Genomic DNA, 14,275 nt, shown 5'->3' on the forward strand with positions numbered 1-14,275 from the left:
GGATGCAAGGTTGAAAGGAAGAGCACATCGGGCACATGTCAATTGTTGGGAAGATCACTTATTTTAAGGTCATCAAAGAAGTAAAATAGTGTTGCATTATCAACCGCCGAAGTCGAATACATATCCGCCGGTAGTTGTGCACAAATACTTTGGATGAAGGCCACTTTGAGTGATTTTGGAATCAAATTCAAGAAAGTGCCATTGCTATGTGACAATGAGAGTGCAATCAAGTTAACCAACAATCCGGTGTAACATGCAAGAACAAAGCACATTGATGTCCGCCACCATTTCATAAGAGATCACCAACAAAAAGGGGACATTTGCATTGAGAGTGTAGGCACCAAAGATCAACTTGCCGACATATTCACCAAGCCATTGGATGAGAAAAGGTTTTGTAAGTTAAGGAATGAGTTGAATATATTGAATTTCTTAAATATGTGTTGATGCACCCCCCCCACTTATATGACATGCCTCTCCTTCGAGCAATCAAAGGTAAAAGTTGATTGGCATGGCATACATCCTTGCTAAGGACATATTTAGTGCATCTAGTCATATTTTCAATCTTATTAGGACCTTTCAAGTGGTTCTATTTTATTAGGCTCATTCATGAAAATCAAATGAATTTGATGTTTATGTGGTATCACTATTGATTCTATGCTTGACATGATCTAGTGATAGCATATGACATGTTTGTGGGCTTGTAAACCTAGTGTTTAATCTAGAAAATGAGCTATAAGTGTTTAACTCAACATGGTACAAGATAACCCTTATTTAGAGGTGTGAAGAAGCTTGTCCTTGGATCAAACCGAGTTAAATATCTTTAGCATATATTCTAGTTTGAATCAAATTTGAGAAAATGATCCTCACCCATTGATTAACATTGATAATCTTGACCCTACAAGTAGTACTATCTATATTTAGAACATTTGTGGTCATTAATGACAAAGGGGGAGAGAAACAAAGATAGTAGTAAAAATAGTGAAAAAGGGGGAGAAATATTATAAAGGGAGAGAAACATAAAGATATCTTGGTATATGAGAGATATGACAAAGGAAAGAGATCAACTAAAATTTTGAGCATACAAGTAGGGGGAGCAAGCTCATGAACTTGTATGATACATTTGAATGTGCATTTCATATGTTTGCTTGCATGACACAAGTTCTAAAATTCAAAATATCCATGCTTGTGTGATATATGCTAGTTGTAAGATTGAATGATGAAATGAAATCACTAGATAATTTTCATTTCCAAGTAAGTCTTTACAAGTGGTATCTTTCTAAAGTATGTTTCTAAGTGGTATTAAGCTAACAATGATGCTAAGGATGATATATTGGTGCACTCCGATTGGTATCACGCTTCAAAGGTCCATCTTTTATACCTTAGCATCATTTGGTAGACATTGACTCCTATATTTCCTATCTAAGCATATGTGCAAGCTTCAATTCAAACTCTTAGCACATATGTAGGAGGAGCAATTGCTACCATTTGGGGTTCATGAAACTTGTCCATATCCTTTTACACATGGTAAATATGCTTGGACAAGCAACATGGATTTAATTGAATTTTAATTCATATCTTTGTATAAGGGTTGTCATCAATTACCAAAAAGGGGGAGATTGAAAGCTCTAGTTTAGTTTTGGTGAATTGATGAAACCCTAAGTGCTAACCTAGTTTATCAAGATGATTATGAGATAGGTAGCACTACTCCAAGTGATGAAGCAATGGCGAAGATCATGACAATGGTGATGGCATGGTGATGGTCAAATGCTTAAACTTGGAAAAGAAGAAAGAGAAAAACAAAAGGCTCAAGGCAAAGGTATAAAATATAGGAGCCATTTTGTTTTAGTGATCAAGGCACTTAGTGAGTGTGATCACATTTAGGATAGATAGCCGTACTATTAAGAGGAGTGAAACTCGTATCGGAATGCGGTTATCAAAGTGCCACTAGATGCTCTAACTCATTGCATATGCATTTAGGATCTAGTGGAGTGCTAACACCCTTGAAAATATTTATGAAAATATGCTAACACTTATGCACAAGGTGATACACTTGGTGGTGTTGGCACATCTACAAAGGAGGTGGTGTTTGCATGGTTGAGATGGGTTTGGATCCCTCTCGGTGGGATTCGGCATTTTCGGGAAAATGGAATGCCTATTTTCTATTGCGCTGGATGCAAATTCTTATGGTTGGCACATTGGAGCAAGGGTGAAGAAGTTAGAAGAGAAAACAAGTTGATCGCGAAGACGCTAGCGTCGGTCAACTAACCGGATGCTGGGTCTGAAAGCACCGGACTCTGGCTGTGTGTGTTCGGTCAAACTGACGGGTCTGCACAGTACCGAGGGTATTGCACTGGACGCTGGTCTGTGTCCGGTCAAGGTGGACCGGACGCGTCCGGTTGAAGAAATACACCTTGGGGAGCTTACTGGAAACGACCGGACGCTGGTCCGGTCAGTTCTGCCGGAGCGTCCGGTCAGCTTCGTAGCCGTTGAAATCTGACGAACAACGTTTGAAGCCGATGACACGTGGCGCACATCGCACGACCGGACGCTGAGGTCCAGCGTTCGGTCGGCCCGTGTTCAGTGCAGTAAAGGGGTACAATGGCTCTATTTCGTAGGGGCTTCTATTTAAGCCCCATGGCCGGCTCAAGCTCACTCTCTTGCACATTTTTATTGACATAGCAACCTTATGAGCTTAGCAAAAGCCCTCCCACTCATTTCCATCATTGATTTATCATCTTAGTGAGATTGGGAGTGATCCAAGTGCATTGCTTGAGTGGTTGCATCTAGAGGCACTTGGTGTTCATGTTTCGCTGCGGATTTCGCTTGTTACTCTTGGTGGTTGCTGCCACCTAGACGGCTTGTAGCAGCAAGAATCGTTGAGCGGAGGGTGGTGATTGTCTCCGGCTCCGATTGTGATGATTGTGAGGGGTTCTTGACCTTTCCTCGGCGGAGCGCCAAAAGGTACTCTAGTGGATTGCTCGTGGCTTGTGTGATCCTCATCTTGTGTTGGTTGTGCGGCACCCTATTGAGGGTTTGGCATGTGAAGCCAATTAGCGCGTGAACCTCCAAGTGAGTGAATCGCCACAACGAGGACTAGCTTGCCGGCAAGCAAGTGAACCTCGGTAAAAATCATTGTGTTCATCATTGATTCCGAGGTGATTGGTCATCATTGTTATTCATCTTCATGATTGATTGGTTCATTCATCTACACGGCGGTATAACCCTCTTGATCACCCTTTTTGCTTTACCGCAAACTAGTTGACAAGCTCTTTAGTGTAGTTAGTTGTGAGAGCTTACATGCTTGGTTGGTGTGGCTCTTTAGTTAGCCTTTGAGAGCACACTAACATAGGGTAGTGTCATTGCTCTTGTGTGAATTGACACTATCTAAACTAGAATTGTGGTAGGTGGCTTGCATTTTGAGTAGGCTAGCGCAACACTTGCTTCGCCTCATAATTGTCTAACCATTTGGTTAAGTGTTGTTGTAGAAATTTTTATTAGGCTATTCACCCCCTCTAGCCATTAGGACCTTTCAGTTAGGAGACATACTTGTGTTGTAGTTTTTGCTCTTTCCACCTATAATGTAATCCTAGCCAATGTTGTGCTTTGAATCTAAGTGTGTTAGTGCTTGAGTCCAACTCTATCAAATACTTCTTTCCACTGACATGTCATTGATTTGCTGGTCTAGAATAGGCACCATGTAATAACAACCAATCTCTATGTTCGTTTACAACATTGTAATGGAAAAAGCTATGTTACCTTTTCTTCTCATATTTTTCTATTTAATGTACCAAATAGACCAGCCTTTCGTAGCAACGCAATGAGAAAACATATTAGACATATGGGCCATATTTTTCAATTTTTTTCCTATAACAAGCACATCACCCGCAGCGAAGCGCGGGCAGCATTGGCTAGTTTACTTTGAATTCATGCAAATGTACTCGGCGTGGCTCTAGCTTCAGATTAGAGATTTTGTAGAGTTACAAATAGCTGTAAAAATTTCACGGATTTTTATTGGCCGAAGTTTTATTAAAATGGTCTATATGTACGAAGAAATTATAAAAGCATTTGACGACGACGATAAGGGAACAATGACATGATAGGAGGCAGGGAGTAGGACTCCGCTCATATCAATCGCTGTTCTCGTTAATTAGAGCAGGCTAATAGTAGAGCCAATGGCTGATTGTATGTCATTACTATATTATCTTTCGGACTTAAAAGTCTAATGTGAGAAGGTCTTCTTCTTATTGGAATGCCGTGGGGCAGTCATACCTCCTCAGGTCGAGTTTTTTTACTTAAAGTCCACCATGTATAGTTGTGTGGTAGGGATGCGCTATACTCCGGTCGCCTGAAAACCAGCTTCCTTTCATGCGACAAATTTCCATCGTTCGATGAACATCTGACGGATCTTAGGCATTCACTATTCATCTTTCTCCTCCAGCACTTCGCTTTCTTCCACTGCTCGAGGCTGCAGCACTCCCCCCCCCCCCCCGTCGCGGAGCTCGAGCGAGACCCTATCGCGCCTACGACAACCTCCCTCTTCGCCTCCCCAGGTCCTCTCGCCGCTGCTTTCTTCTCCAACTCTGGCGAACGACCGCGACTCCCCCGCTGCGACAGCCTCCACCGCCGCCAAGGCCCTGAACCGCTCGGCCGCCATCCCCATCTCCTGGCCTGCCTACCTCCCCGGGAGGCTCTCCTTTTCCTAAGGTCACCGGAGTTGGGAGAGACAGAGGAGAAGCTTGCCGGAGTTGGGAGAGAGAGAGAGGAGAAGCTCGCTGGAATCCTAACTCAGATCTAGGAGGAGGAGGGGCCTACCTCGCCAGCGTTGCCGCCGCGTGGGGAGAGAGGGAGACACGTGTGCGGGCGTGGGAGCGGGTCACCTGAAATCTCAAGAGATTTCGAGCACCTGGTGTGTAGGAAATGTGCAATATTAATATTTGGTCTCACCTCATTCTCTTAAATAGCTTGCCGTAAGTTTACCAACCCATTTCTCTTTTCTCTCCATGTCAACAACACAGATCTGGTGTAGCATCTTCTGTCGCCCGCTCACATCTGCTATGCTGTATTCCAGGCGCATGTAATTTCATTAATTTTTAGGCAATGGCTGTAACATTAGCAATCAACATCTGCAACGTTAGAGTACAACATTTGCAACATGTTCACAGCAGGTCTAGTTTTCGAAGGAGAAAATATCGCCACAACATAGCGTTATGTTGCATGTTGCATGGTTTGCAACGTTGGATAACATCTGCAACATCGATCAACAACTGCTGCAACATTAAATATGTTGCCCGCAACCATCAAAATTTTCAGGCACCTGGAACGTAGGAAGACTGATCTCTTACTAGGAGCTGTTTGCTTTGCCATCTGCGAGAGCTAAACCTGGCGGTGGCGTCTCAGCCCTAGGCGTCCGATTGGATCGCCTGGCAGGCCCTTTGCCTCGGAGGCCGCAAGCCGGCCCTTGCAGCTGCATGCCGTATGGTATAGCCGCCCGCACGTCCGAACAGCGAGTCAGCGACGCCGCGAATTCAACTACTGTATTGGCGTATTGCAGGTGTGCCGAAGGAACCAAGAGCTGCGGACGCTGAACTGGTGCGTGGTAGTACATACCATCGACCGTTACCTAACACTAACAGCTAAATACTTTAAGTCCTTGTCCACGTGGGTTGCCAGCTACGCGACCGGCTGTCCGGCTCCACCGACGGCGGCCGAGCAGAGAGGAAGCAGGACACGGCCGACAATCGATCGGACCACAGCCGCAACCATGCAGCTGCTTCGCACGTCGTCGATGAGCCTGTTCGTTATTGGTTTATGGACTGATAAATCCAACTGGTGGTTTTTTTTTGAGAAAAAAATACTATTGGTCGGAGCGAACAGGCCGGATGCGTTCGTGGGAGACGCCAAACCTGCACAAGCAGAACTGGCTTCGCGATTGGCGATCGCGATGAGTTGATACTTGCGGGCACTGCGGTGGACCAGGTACAAGCGCAGCAGCGCTGAGCTCGCCTCTGCCTCTGGGTATTTTATCACCAGTGATAGTAGTATGACCTGGGGACCTCCCCAGGTCAAGCTCTGCGAGTCGGTGAAACACATGGGCTACCGCTGCGGCAGTGAAGATCTCGTGTCTGAAGCAAGGAATATCTCGATGCACTTTCAAGAAACCCATAAAACCTTGACTGTTTTTTTTTCTTATATACGTAGTATGACGTTTCACTTTAAGATCCGCTGAGGTGAGTTGACCTTTGTTTATAACCACTGATGTTCAATCCCCTGCGCAACTATTCTCTGTCGCTCTGATGAGGAACGAACGAGCGAATTCTTCTTTGCACCAGAACCTACACAAGATTGATTGGCATCTAGCTCAGTCAAGTAGTACGGGCAATATACTAGCAGTGAAGCATTGCCAAACACAGAAGGTCGCGGTGACGTATCACAATTCAGAAACAGGTCAAGGACGAAACGAAACGCTAGTCCTATATATATAACAGAAAAAAAAAGACAAATCGCAACGATCAGCACCTGTTGCAACTGACGCCGCAAAAATAGTAGTGCTCGATCGAGGCAGAGCCCGGCTCTACGTTTTAGGACTGGAATTCACCCAAATCAATTGCAATGCAATCACGCGATCCTATTTTTTTTCATCACACGCCCATGCTATCAAGTTACGTTCATCACTCTCCGTAACCACCCACTACTAATGCTAGCTCGGAAAAAGCTATATGGCCTTTTATCGGTGGCTTAGGTTGGACTGTCCGATTGTGATGTGAATTCAGTGCAGTAATTTGAGACTTCCCTTTAATCTCATGTGGTTCACTAATCTAATCTATCCGGGCCCACACACAGCCAATCGCGGCCGCCCAGGTCTCCTATCTACGGGCTACGGCTCATGATGCGACTCATAGGCCGGAGTATGTCGCAAGCAACGAGTCGCCACCACGTCTGCTAGGGAAGGGAGCCACCGCACCCTCCCCCGCTCCGTACCCGACAGCACGTACCGGGTCCGCCCCCGCAAAACAGCATCGGCTCGGAACAATCCGGGGGCCGGCCGCCGGCTACCGCGCGCCAGAAGCCCCCCAGATCGCCCCGCGGCCGCGCTCGTGAACCTCATGGACCCGCCGCGCCACGGAAGTCAAACTGCCTCGTGGCCCCACCTGCCAGCCACCCGATCGCCCCCCATTCCCGCGCGGTCCGCGCACCTAACGCCTGCCTAATCGCGGTAGTAAACAAAGATCGCGCGGTGACGGTGGGGTGCGGGACGGGGGCGTCCAGGTCCGGGCGCGCTGCGCTGTCGCCATCTATCGCACGCGGCACTCGTTGGAATCTCGCGCGCGGGGGCACCGGCACCGGCACCAGCACCAGCACCTTTGCTTCCATTGGAAGCGCAAATGTCTGCTCCCCCCCCCCCCCCCCCCCCCCCCCCCCCCCCCCCCCCCCCCCCCCCCGATTACTGGTTTCTTATTGGCACCGGATCGGAAAAGGGGAGGAATTAAATTGTGGAGTCGGGTGATGAGATCTGATTTAGATTGGTTGATTAGCCCGGTTGGTAGCAGCAGCAGTCGGTGGTGGAGCCAGATTGGGTGACTCTACAGAGCAACGTTACGTTGTAACTTTCCTGCGATCTCCACCGTCCAGCTACCATCTGCGGCTACAGTGTTTTTCCAAACTAGTACTCGCTTTTCAGCCCACGCCAAGAGCGAACAGATGGAATTTACCAGACGCGGGAACGGCGCCGCAACTCCCGCCCGCGCTTCCTCTGCCGTCGCGGCGAGTTCCTCGCTGCCCCGCCGTGCCGCCTTCTGCGCCATCTTCCTCGCTGCCGTGCCGTTCGTCAGGTGCCTGGCCTCGCTGCCCGTCGTCCGGTGCCCGGCCGCGCCGCCCGCGCTTCCTCTGCCGTCGCGGCGAGTTCCTCGCTGCCCCGTCGTGCCGCCTTCTGTGCCATCTTCCTCGCTGCCGCGCCGTTCCTCAGGTGCCTGGCCGCGCTGCCCGTCGTCCGGTGCCCGGCCGCGCCGGCCGGGAGAACAGGAGACCCACCCCGGCCGTGGAGGAGCTCTCCCGCGTCGCGCCATATCCAAGTACGAGCTTCACACCCCCTGTAATGGAGATGGCCGCGATAACAGTAAATTTTCTTTTGTTTTAGTGTCCTAGCATGCATGAATGCTTATTAATCTACCTCAAGTATCTGCCAAAATGCAAAATAGAATGCAGCCACATGTTTGAATGCCATCCAATTTGAGAAACCACTGTTTTTGATGCTGCACTTCTATTTGATGAAACCGAGGACTCATTTATATGGCTCTTTGAGACTTTCTTCACCCTGTTCGCTTGTTGGTTTCAGCCAGTCCCAAACCAGCCAGTCAACAGGTGTTTTTCTCTCACAACACACCAGCACCAGCCAGCCCAAATCAACCCAGAAACCAACCAGCGAACAGGCCGCTTAGCTGCACATAATGGAATATATTGTGTGCACATGGTCTGAAAGTTATTGATTTGATGAATATAAAGATATTGCCAACACATTATGTGTTAAAGAGATGGACTAAAGCAACACGCAATGGGAGTGTACAAGATAAGGAAGGAAGGAATGTGGTAGCAAATCAAATGCTGGAATCTCAACTTCGCTACAAGAACATGTCTCATAAATTTCTCAATTTGGCATATAAAGTAGCCCACTCTTCATAATGTTGTTTGATGATAGAAAATGCACTTGATTGCCTTGGTATGAGCAAGCCATGCAATGACCAAGAAAATGTTGAACCAAATGTCCAGCAAGGAGATGACTTGCTTAGAGCTGCACAGTTGAAAAAAAGAAGGTCAAATCCAAAAATTCAAGGAGAAAAAGAACTTGGATTGATAAATTAAACAAGGGGAAGCGCAAGCCAACAAAAAAAAGGAGCAAAGGTATGTTAGAAATTTTGTAGTGTGAAGCCCATATATGCTACTGTAATTCATTCCTAAACTAATTAATTAAACTGTCATTGCCAGCAAAAAAAAAAAAGGTGATGGAGTACAACACCAAGTAGAAGTGGAGAATCGTGGGTGCAGCAAAGGAGCAAGTGTGGAGCTTCAAGATTGCAATGTTATTGACAGTTTGGGAAGTTTTACCCAGCTGATAACAGCCCCAACTTATGATGATGGTATTCTTAAAGATCATGATCTGTTCTAGTATGAACATGTTGGTTAGATAGTATTTTGTATATGTCTAACTATAGTCTTTTGTGGCCCAACTATAGTCTTTTGTGGTCTAGTTATAGTCTTTTGTGGCCTACTATACAGATGAATGCGGCATGTATTTGTGCTCTGAACCTGGAACTCCCAAACTGGAAAATGCTAAGTTCTACTGATAATTATAATATAGATGTCCCTTGTATTTATTTGTTTTGCACTCTTGAGAGTGCCTGCTGCTGTGTATTTTGCTTGAATCTACATAGTGTTGGAAGCCTTTGCTGGAAACACTGAGGTTTATTGGATCTTGTGAACTGCTTATAACCAGGGAGGGAGGGAACAGGGACCTGCAGTTGGTTTCAGAAACAGAGAGAGAGGTTGCGGCTGCTGGCTGCCTGCAATTTTGGCGGGGAATGGAGATGAGCTGTAATGCCCGTGCTTCTGGTTTGGGCTGAAAAGCAAAGTCCTGGCTGTACTCGTTGGATGCTAGCTGGACGATTGAGATTGAGGGGCTCTATAAAGTTATTACTGAATCTGGCTCCGTCGGTGGTGGTGCAAGAGAGCAAGGCCCTGACCAACTGCCTCTTGCCTGCCTGCATCTGCATCTCTGTTCGGGTGTGTGAAGCGCGGGCTCTATATATAAATAGAGGTTTTATCTATGTGTCATTATAAAAGCTGGCAATTATCTATAAGTCATTAAAAAAATTGATATCTCATAGGTACCACTGCCGTGAACTCTTTTACCATCCACACCACTTCCGTCATATTTGACTCTAACTTCCGTCAGATTTGCCATCCACCCCCAGGTTTGAATATGCAATTAATTTTTTTTGGGACATCTTAATGACCTCAAATAAAAAATTCAAAACTAGAAAGTTGTAGATCTCGACAATATCTACAATTTTTATATAAAAATTATATTCATTTAATTCTATAAAAAATATGATTTGATATTATTAATGTCTTAGAAAAATCACATTTTTTTACGGAATTAAATAAAATATTTTTAAAAAATATTATAGATCTCAACGAGATCTATGACATTTTAGTTTTGAGTTTTTTCGTTTAAAATCATTAAGATACTAAAAACAATTAATTATATATTTAGACTTGAGGTTATTTTCGACTTTTCATCCTCGCACTTTGATATCATTAGAGCCGAGCCGTGGCACCAGTAAAACTCAGCTCTCTTTGATGGCCTGTGCACACAAGTAAAAGCCTCCTATAAATACGACTCAGATCTGGAGGCACCTCCTCCTCGTCCGCCCCAGTCTAATCCGATTCAAACCGCCCGTTCCCCGTGTCCAAGCCAAGCAAGCCGAGCCCAATCCCCAGAGCCAGCTGCTCGGTGAGCGCCGCGCCCTTCGTCGCCTCCTCACGCTTCGTTGCTTGCAATCGCGCGGCCTCGCCTGGTTCCGGTGTGTGATTTCTCTGACGGGTGATTTGGTTTGGATCTGGTCGGACCAGGTGCTCCACGCGATGGCGCAGAAGGAGACCAATGGCAGCAACGGCGAGCACATCTCCACCCGCCCGCCGCCGACCCCCTCGCCCCTCCGCTTCTCCAAGTTCTTCCAGGTGAGAGCGCGAGCGCGATCTCAACGCTGGATCTCTATCTCACTCGCCGCCAGGTCTGGGCCTGTTCGCGTGGTCCGGATCCTGATTATTGGTGCCAAATTGCTGTTTGATCCAGGCTAACCTGCGGATCCTCGTCACTGGTGGGGCGGGCTTCATCGGCTCCCACCTCGTAGACAAGCTCATGGAGAACGAGAAGCACGAGGTACGTGCGCCCCGGACGAGATCCCGTATCATTTAGTTGCTTGTTTTGCGGGATCGGGCTGTTGGGCCAAATCCATTTTGATGGTGGCCGTCTAGATCTCACCTGAGTGATAAGACCAGGAATTGAGTGGGTCCAGATCCACGTGAAAGGGACGTGAGTTGGAGATAATTGTTCCAGATCTCCGGGGATTTACATTTTGCATCATGTAGGTCAGTTGCTGTATAGAACTTTAGCTGGAAGCTTTGCTTGAGTATTGGGTACTTCTGTGGATCTGGTTGCTAATGTGAGAGATCACTGAACTCAGTGAGATCCAGCGGGACTGCTTGCATTACTTTGTAGAGCTTAATATAAGCTATAAGCTATAAGCTATAGCATTGCTATAGTCCTGAATGTTTGTTTCGTGGATCTGATTGGGAATTTGAGAAATCACAGAGATCTAGTGTCAATGCTTTAGAGATCTTGTTTACTGCTACTTCATTTTCAGCTTCCTGACATAGTTTCTGGAAATCATGAGGAGTGCTATTGCGCTAATTACTGTAGAGTTGTTTCATGTTACACTTAGTTTGTGGGGTTGAGCAGCCATTGAATTTCAGGGTTCTTGCTATGGGTCTTGTCTTGCAGACATTTTGGATGTTGACTTAAGTTCCTTTACGTTCAGGTCATTGTTGCTGATAACTTTTTCACTGGTTCAAAAGACAACCTGAAGAAGTGGATCGGCCACCCAAGATTTGAGCTCATCCGTCATGGTAAATAACTAGTTAGCTATGCATGCTTAAGATATTTTAAGTCTTCTCTTTCAGAGGATCCTGAAAGTTATGATTCCTGGATAGTCTATTATAAATAAACTGCTATTTGTTTAGGTTGTCCTGTGTTTGTCCTAACAAGTCCTATGTTGTTTGTGCAATGCCGTTAATAGTTTATAAATTATTATTGAAGCCCTAGTTGTTGACTACTATACTCTCTCACTTGCTATCTGTATTTTTTTTTTGTCTTTTTGAAAGGGATTGAATCATGTTTAGTCAATGCAATTGAAGTACCACATTTTTTGTATCATATAGTCAATGCATGTCGTGAGTTGTCTGTTGAATGAATTTTCTTTCTTCTGCTCTTAATTGGCCATGTACTATTGATTTGTAACTTACTGTTGGAAACTCATATTTGGAGTGCAAGCATGTCATTCAAGTTGATTTCTGACATTGGTGGTGGAACTTCATTGCTGATCATTAAAATGTAATGATAGAACAGATCATGCACTCAAATTAATAGTTTCATGTCCTCATGGGCCGTCTAACAAATCACTCTTCTCAGTTATTCCTTTTTTAATCACTATGTGTTTCCCCATGAGTTAGGCACTTATTCTGTAAATTCTTTCTATCTGTTTTAGATGTCACCCAGCCGCTTCTTGTGGAGGTTGACCAAATCTATCACCTTGCTTGCCCTGCTTCACCAATCTTCTACAAGCACAATCCTGTTAAGGTATGCTAGTTCTCTGCTCTGTAAGAGGTGGTATATTGTTTCATAGTATTTCCTGATATTGGTTTTCGTAATTGTCTGAAACAGACCATCAAGACCAATGTTATTGGTACCCTGAACATGCTGGGACTTGCAAAGAGAGTTGGAGCTAGGTCAGTGTTCATCATGCCATTGATTCTTCCAGTACCTCATGTGAAAAACTCAATTACAGAATTTATTTGAATTGCAGGATTTTGTTGACATCGACCTCTGAAGTTTATGGTGATCCGCTTGAGCATCCTCAAACCGAGGCCTACTGGGGCAATGTTAACCCAATTGGTAAATTTGTTCATCTGACACTTGAAATATATTTGCTTTGTTTTTCATAAATTATCTTTCAAGTTTCAAGTTCTCTTACAGTTTTTATTTAACTTTTTTTCTATCAGGCGTCAGGAGCTGTTATGATGAGGGTAAGCGTGTAGCAGAGACGCTGATGTTCGACTATCACAGGCAGCATGGCATTGGTAATACTTCATCTTGCACTTAAACTTCAATATTAGCTCATAGCCCTCTTTGTTGTGTGATAACTCTGGGCTTATGATTTGTCCTTAATAATATTTATCATCTATGTCTGTAGAAATCCGAATTGCCAGGATTTTCAACACCTATGGGCCTAGGATGAACATTGATGATGGCCGTGTTGTTAGCAACTTCATTGCTCAGGCTGTGCGGTAATGCTTGTTGTATTTCTTTTATTTTCTTCCCAGCTACTGCCAGATAGTTTTGGCAGCTAATCTTTTCACAATCTTGTAGTGGTGAGCCCCTGACTGTCCAGAGGCCCGGAACACAGACTAGGAGCTTCTGCTATGTTGCCGATATGGTTTGTCTAACATTGCATTCTCAATTGGTTTGTTGTTGGTCAGAACCCTGTCAGTGCATTATATCAACTATACCATTCATTGCAGGTTGATGGTCTTATTAAGCTGATGAATGGAAACAACACTGGACCGATTAACTTGGGGAACCCAGGTAAAATCCATCTGTATTTTCACTTTTGTTGCTACAGAGTGAGCTACTCAATCTGCGTTATCGTATATACATTCCTGTAGTAACAAAGTTGAGTCCCATCTTTCTGCTAAATGGTTGTAACTTGTGCCACAGGTGAATTCACCATGCTGGAACTTGCTGAGAATGTGAAGGAGGCAAGTTGGATTCTATATAATCGCAATGCTTTCCAAAGCTTGGTAAATCTTGACAGATTACTGACGTGCCTACTTAACTTTGCAGTTGATCAACCCAGATGTGACAGTGACGATGACCGAGAACACTCCTGATGATCCCCGCCAGAGGAAGCCAGACATCACAAAGGCGAAGGAAGTTCTGGGGTGGGAGCCCAAGATCGTCCTGAGGGACGGCTTGGTGCTCATGGAGGATGATTTCCGGGAGCGCCTGGCCGTGCCCAAGAAAACCAAGGCCTAAACTGCCCTGCGGTTGGCGAAGAATATCCACGGGGGAGCATACTCATAGTTGGGTTCGTCATTATTCGTGGCCACATTTCATTACGGAATTTGAGTTCCAATAAACGGAATATACCTTTGTCGTTCACCTTGAAGGATTGTATTATTAGAATTTTCATACAGGGCTGGCCGTTTGAGTCTGCCTACGCAGATCTTGTGGTACTTGTGTTTGTAGCCTATATGTACTCCCTGAGTCGATTATAGCAATGTTGATGCCATTTTGAGCTTTTTGTTCCTTTTTGCTGCCTGAGACTGACCGCCAGGCTGCGCTGCACATTTGTGATTGTAATGGAATTGCCATGGCATTATGGCAAGGTGTCGTTGTCTGTCTGAAATTCTGTAAACTGGAGTACTACCAGACTTCCAATCT

The 14,275-nt window shown here is 45.4% G+C and overlaps 1 protein-coding gene and 1 long non-coding RNA gene across 2 annotated transcripts; both read left to right on the forward strand.

Annotated features, from left to right (window-relative positions):
• Positions 1-7,573: 7,573 nt before the first annotated feature.
• On the forward strand, positions 7,574-9,362 carry LOC136501313 (uncharacterized). Its single transcript, XR_010770218.1, has 3 exons — positions 7,574-8,069; positions 8,764-8,895; positions 8,980-9,362. It is a non-coding gene; the product is annotated as an uncharacterized lncRNA (long non-coding RNA).
• Positions 9,363-10,352: 990 nt separating this feature from the next.
• Positions 10,353-14,275, forward strand: LOC136547417 (UDP-glucuronic acid decarboxylase 6). Its single transcript, XM_066539370.1, has 13 exons — positions 10,353-10,507; positions 10,627-10,734; positions 10,850-10,936; positions 11,595-11,682; positions 12,321-12,412; positions 12,497-12,561; positions 12,639-12,727; positions 12,835-12,912; positions 13,026-13,119; positions 13,202-13,268; positions 13,354-13,417; positions 13,550-13,590; positions 13,676-14,275. The coding sequence occupies exons 2-13, from the start codon at positions 10,639-10,641 to the stop codon at positions 13,865-13,867; spliced, it is 1,053 nt and encodes a 350-aa protein (XP_066395467.1). The 5' UTR covers positions 10,353-10,507; positions 10,627-10,638; the 3' UTR covers positions 13,868-14,275.

Source organism: Miscanthus floridulus, chromosome 1, assembly GCF_019320115.1.
Source record: "Miscanthus floridulus cultivar M001 chromosome 1, ASM1932011v1, whole genome shotgun sequence".
Classification (NCBI taxonomy): Eukaryota; Viridiplantae; Streptophyta; class Magnoliopsida; order Poales; family Poaceae; genus Miscanthus; species Miscanthus floridulus.

What these genes read in the sequence shown, in the direction of transcription:
- LOC136547417 (XM_066539370.1), top strand. Translation starts at nt 10,639, where the DNA reads ATGGCGCAGAAGGAGACCAATGGCAGCAACGGCGAGCACATCTCCACC. An exon ending in ATTTGAGCTCATCCGTCATG is followed by an intron (nt 11,683 to 12,320) that starts GTAAATAACTAG and finishes TATCTGTTTTAG; the next exon opens with ATGTCACCCAGCCGCTTCTT. An exon ending in ACAAGCACAATCCTGTTAAG is followed by an intron (nt 12,413 to 12,496) that starts GTATGCTAGTTC and finishes TGTCTGAAACAG; the next exon opens with ACCATCAAGACCAATGTTAT.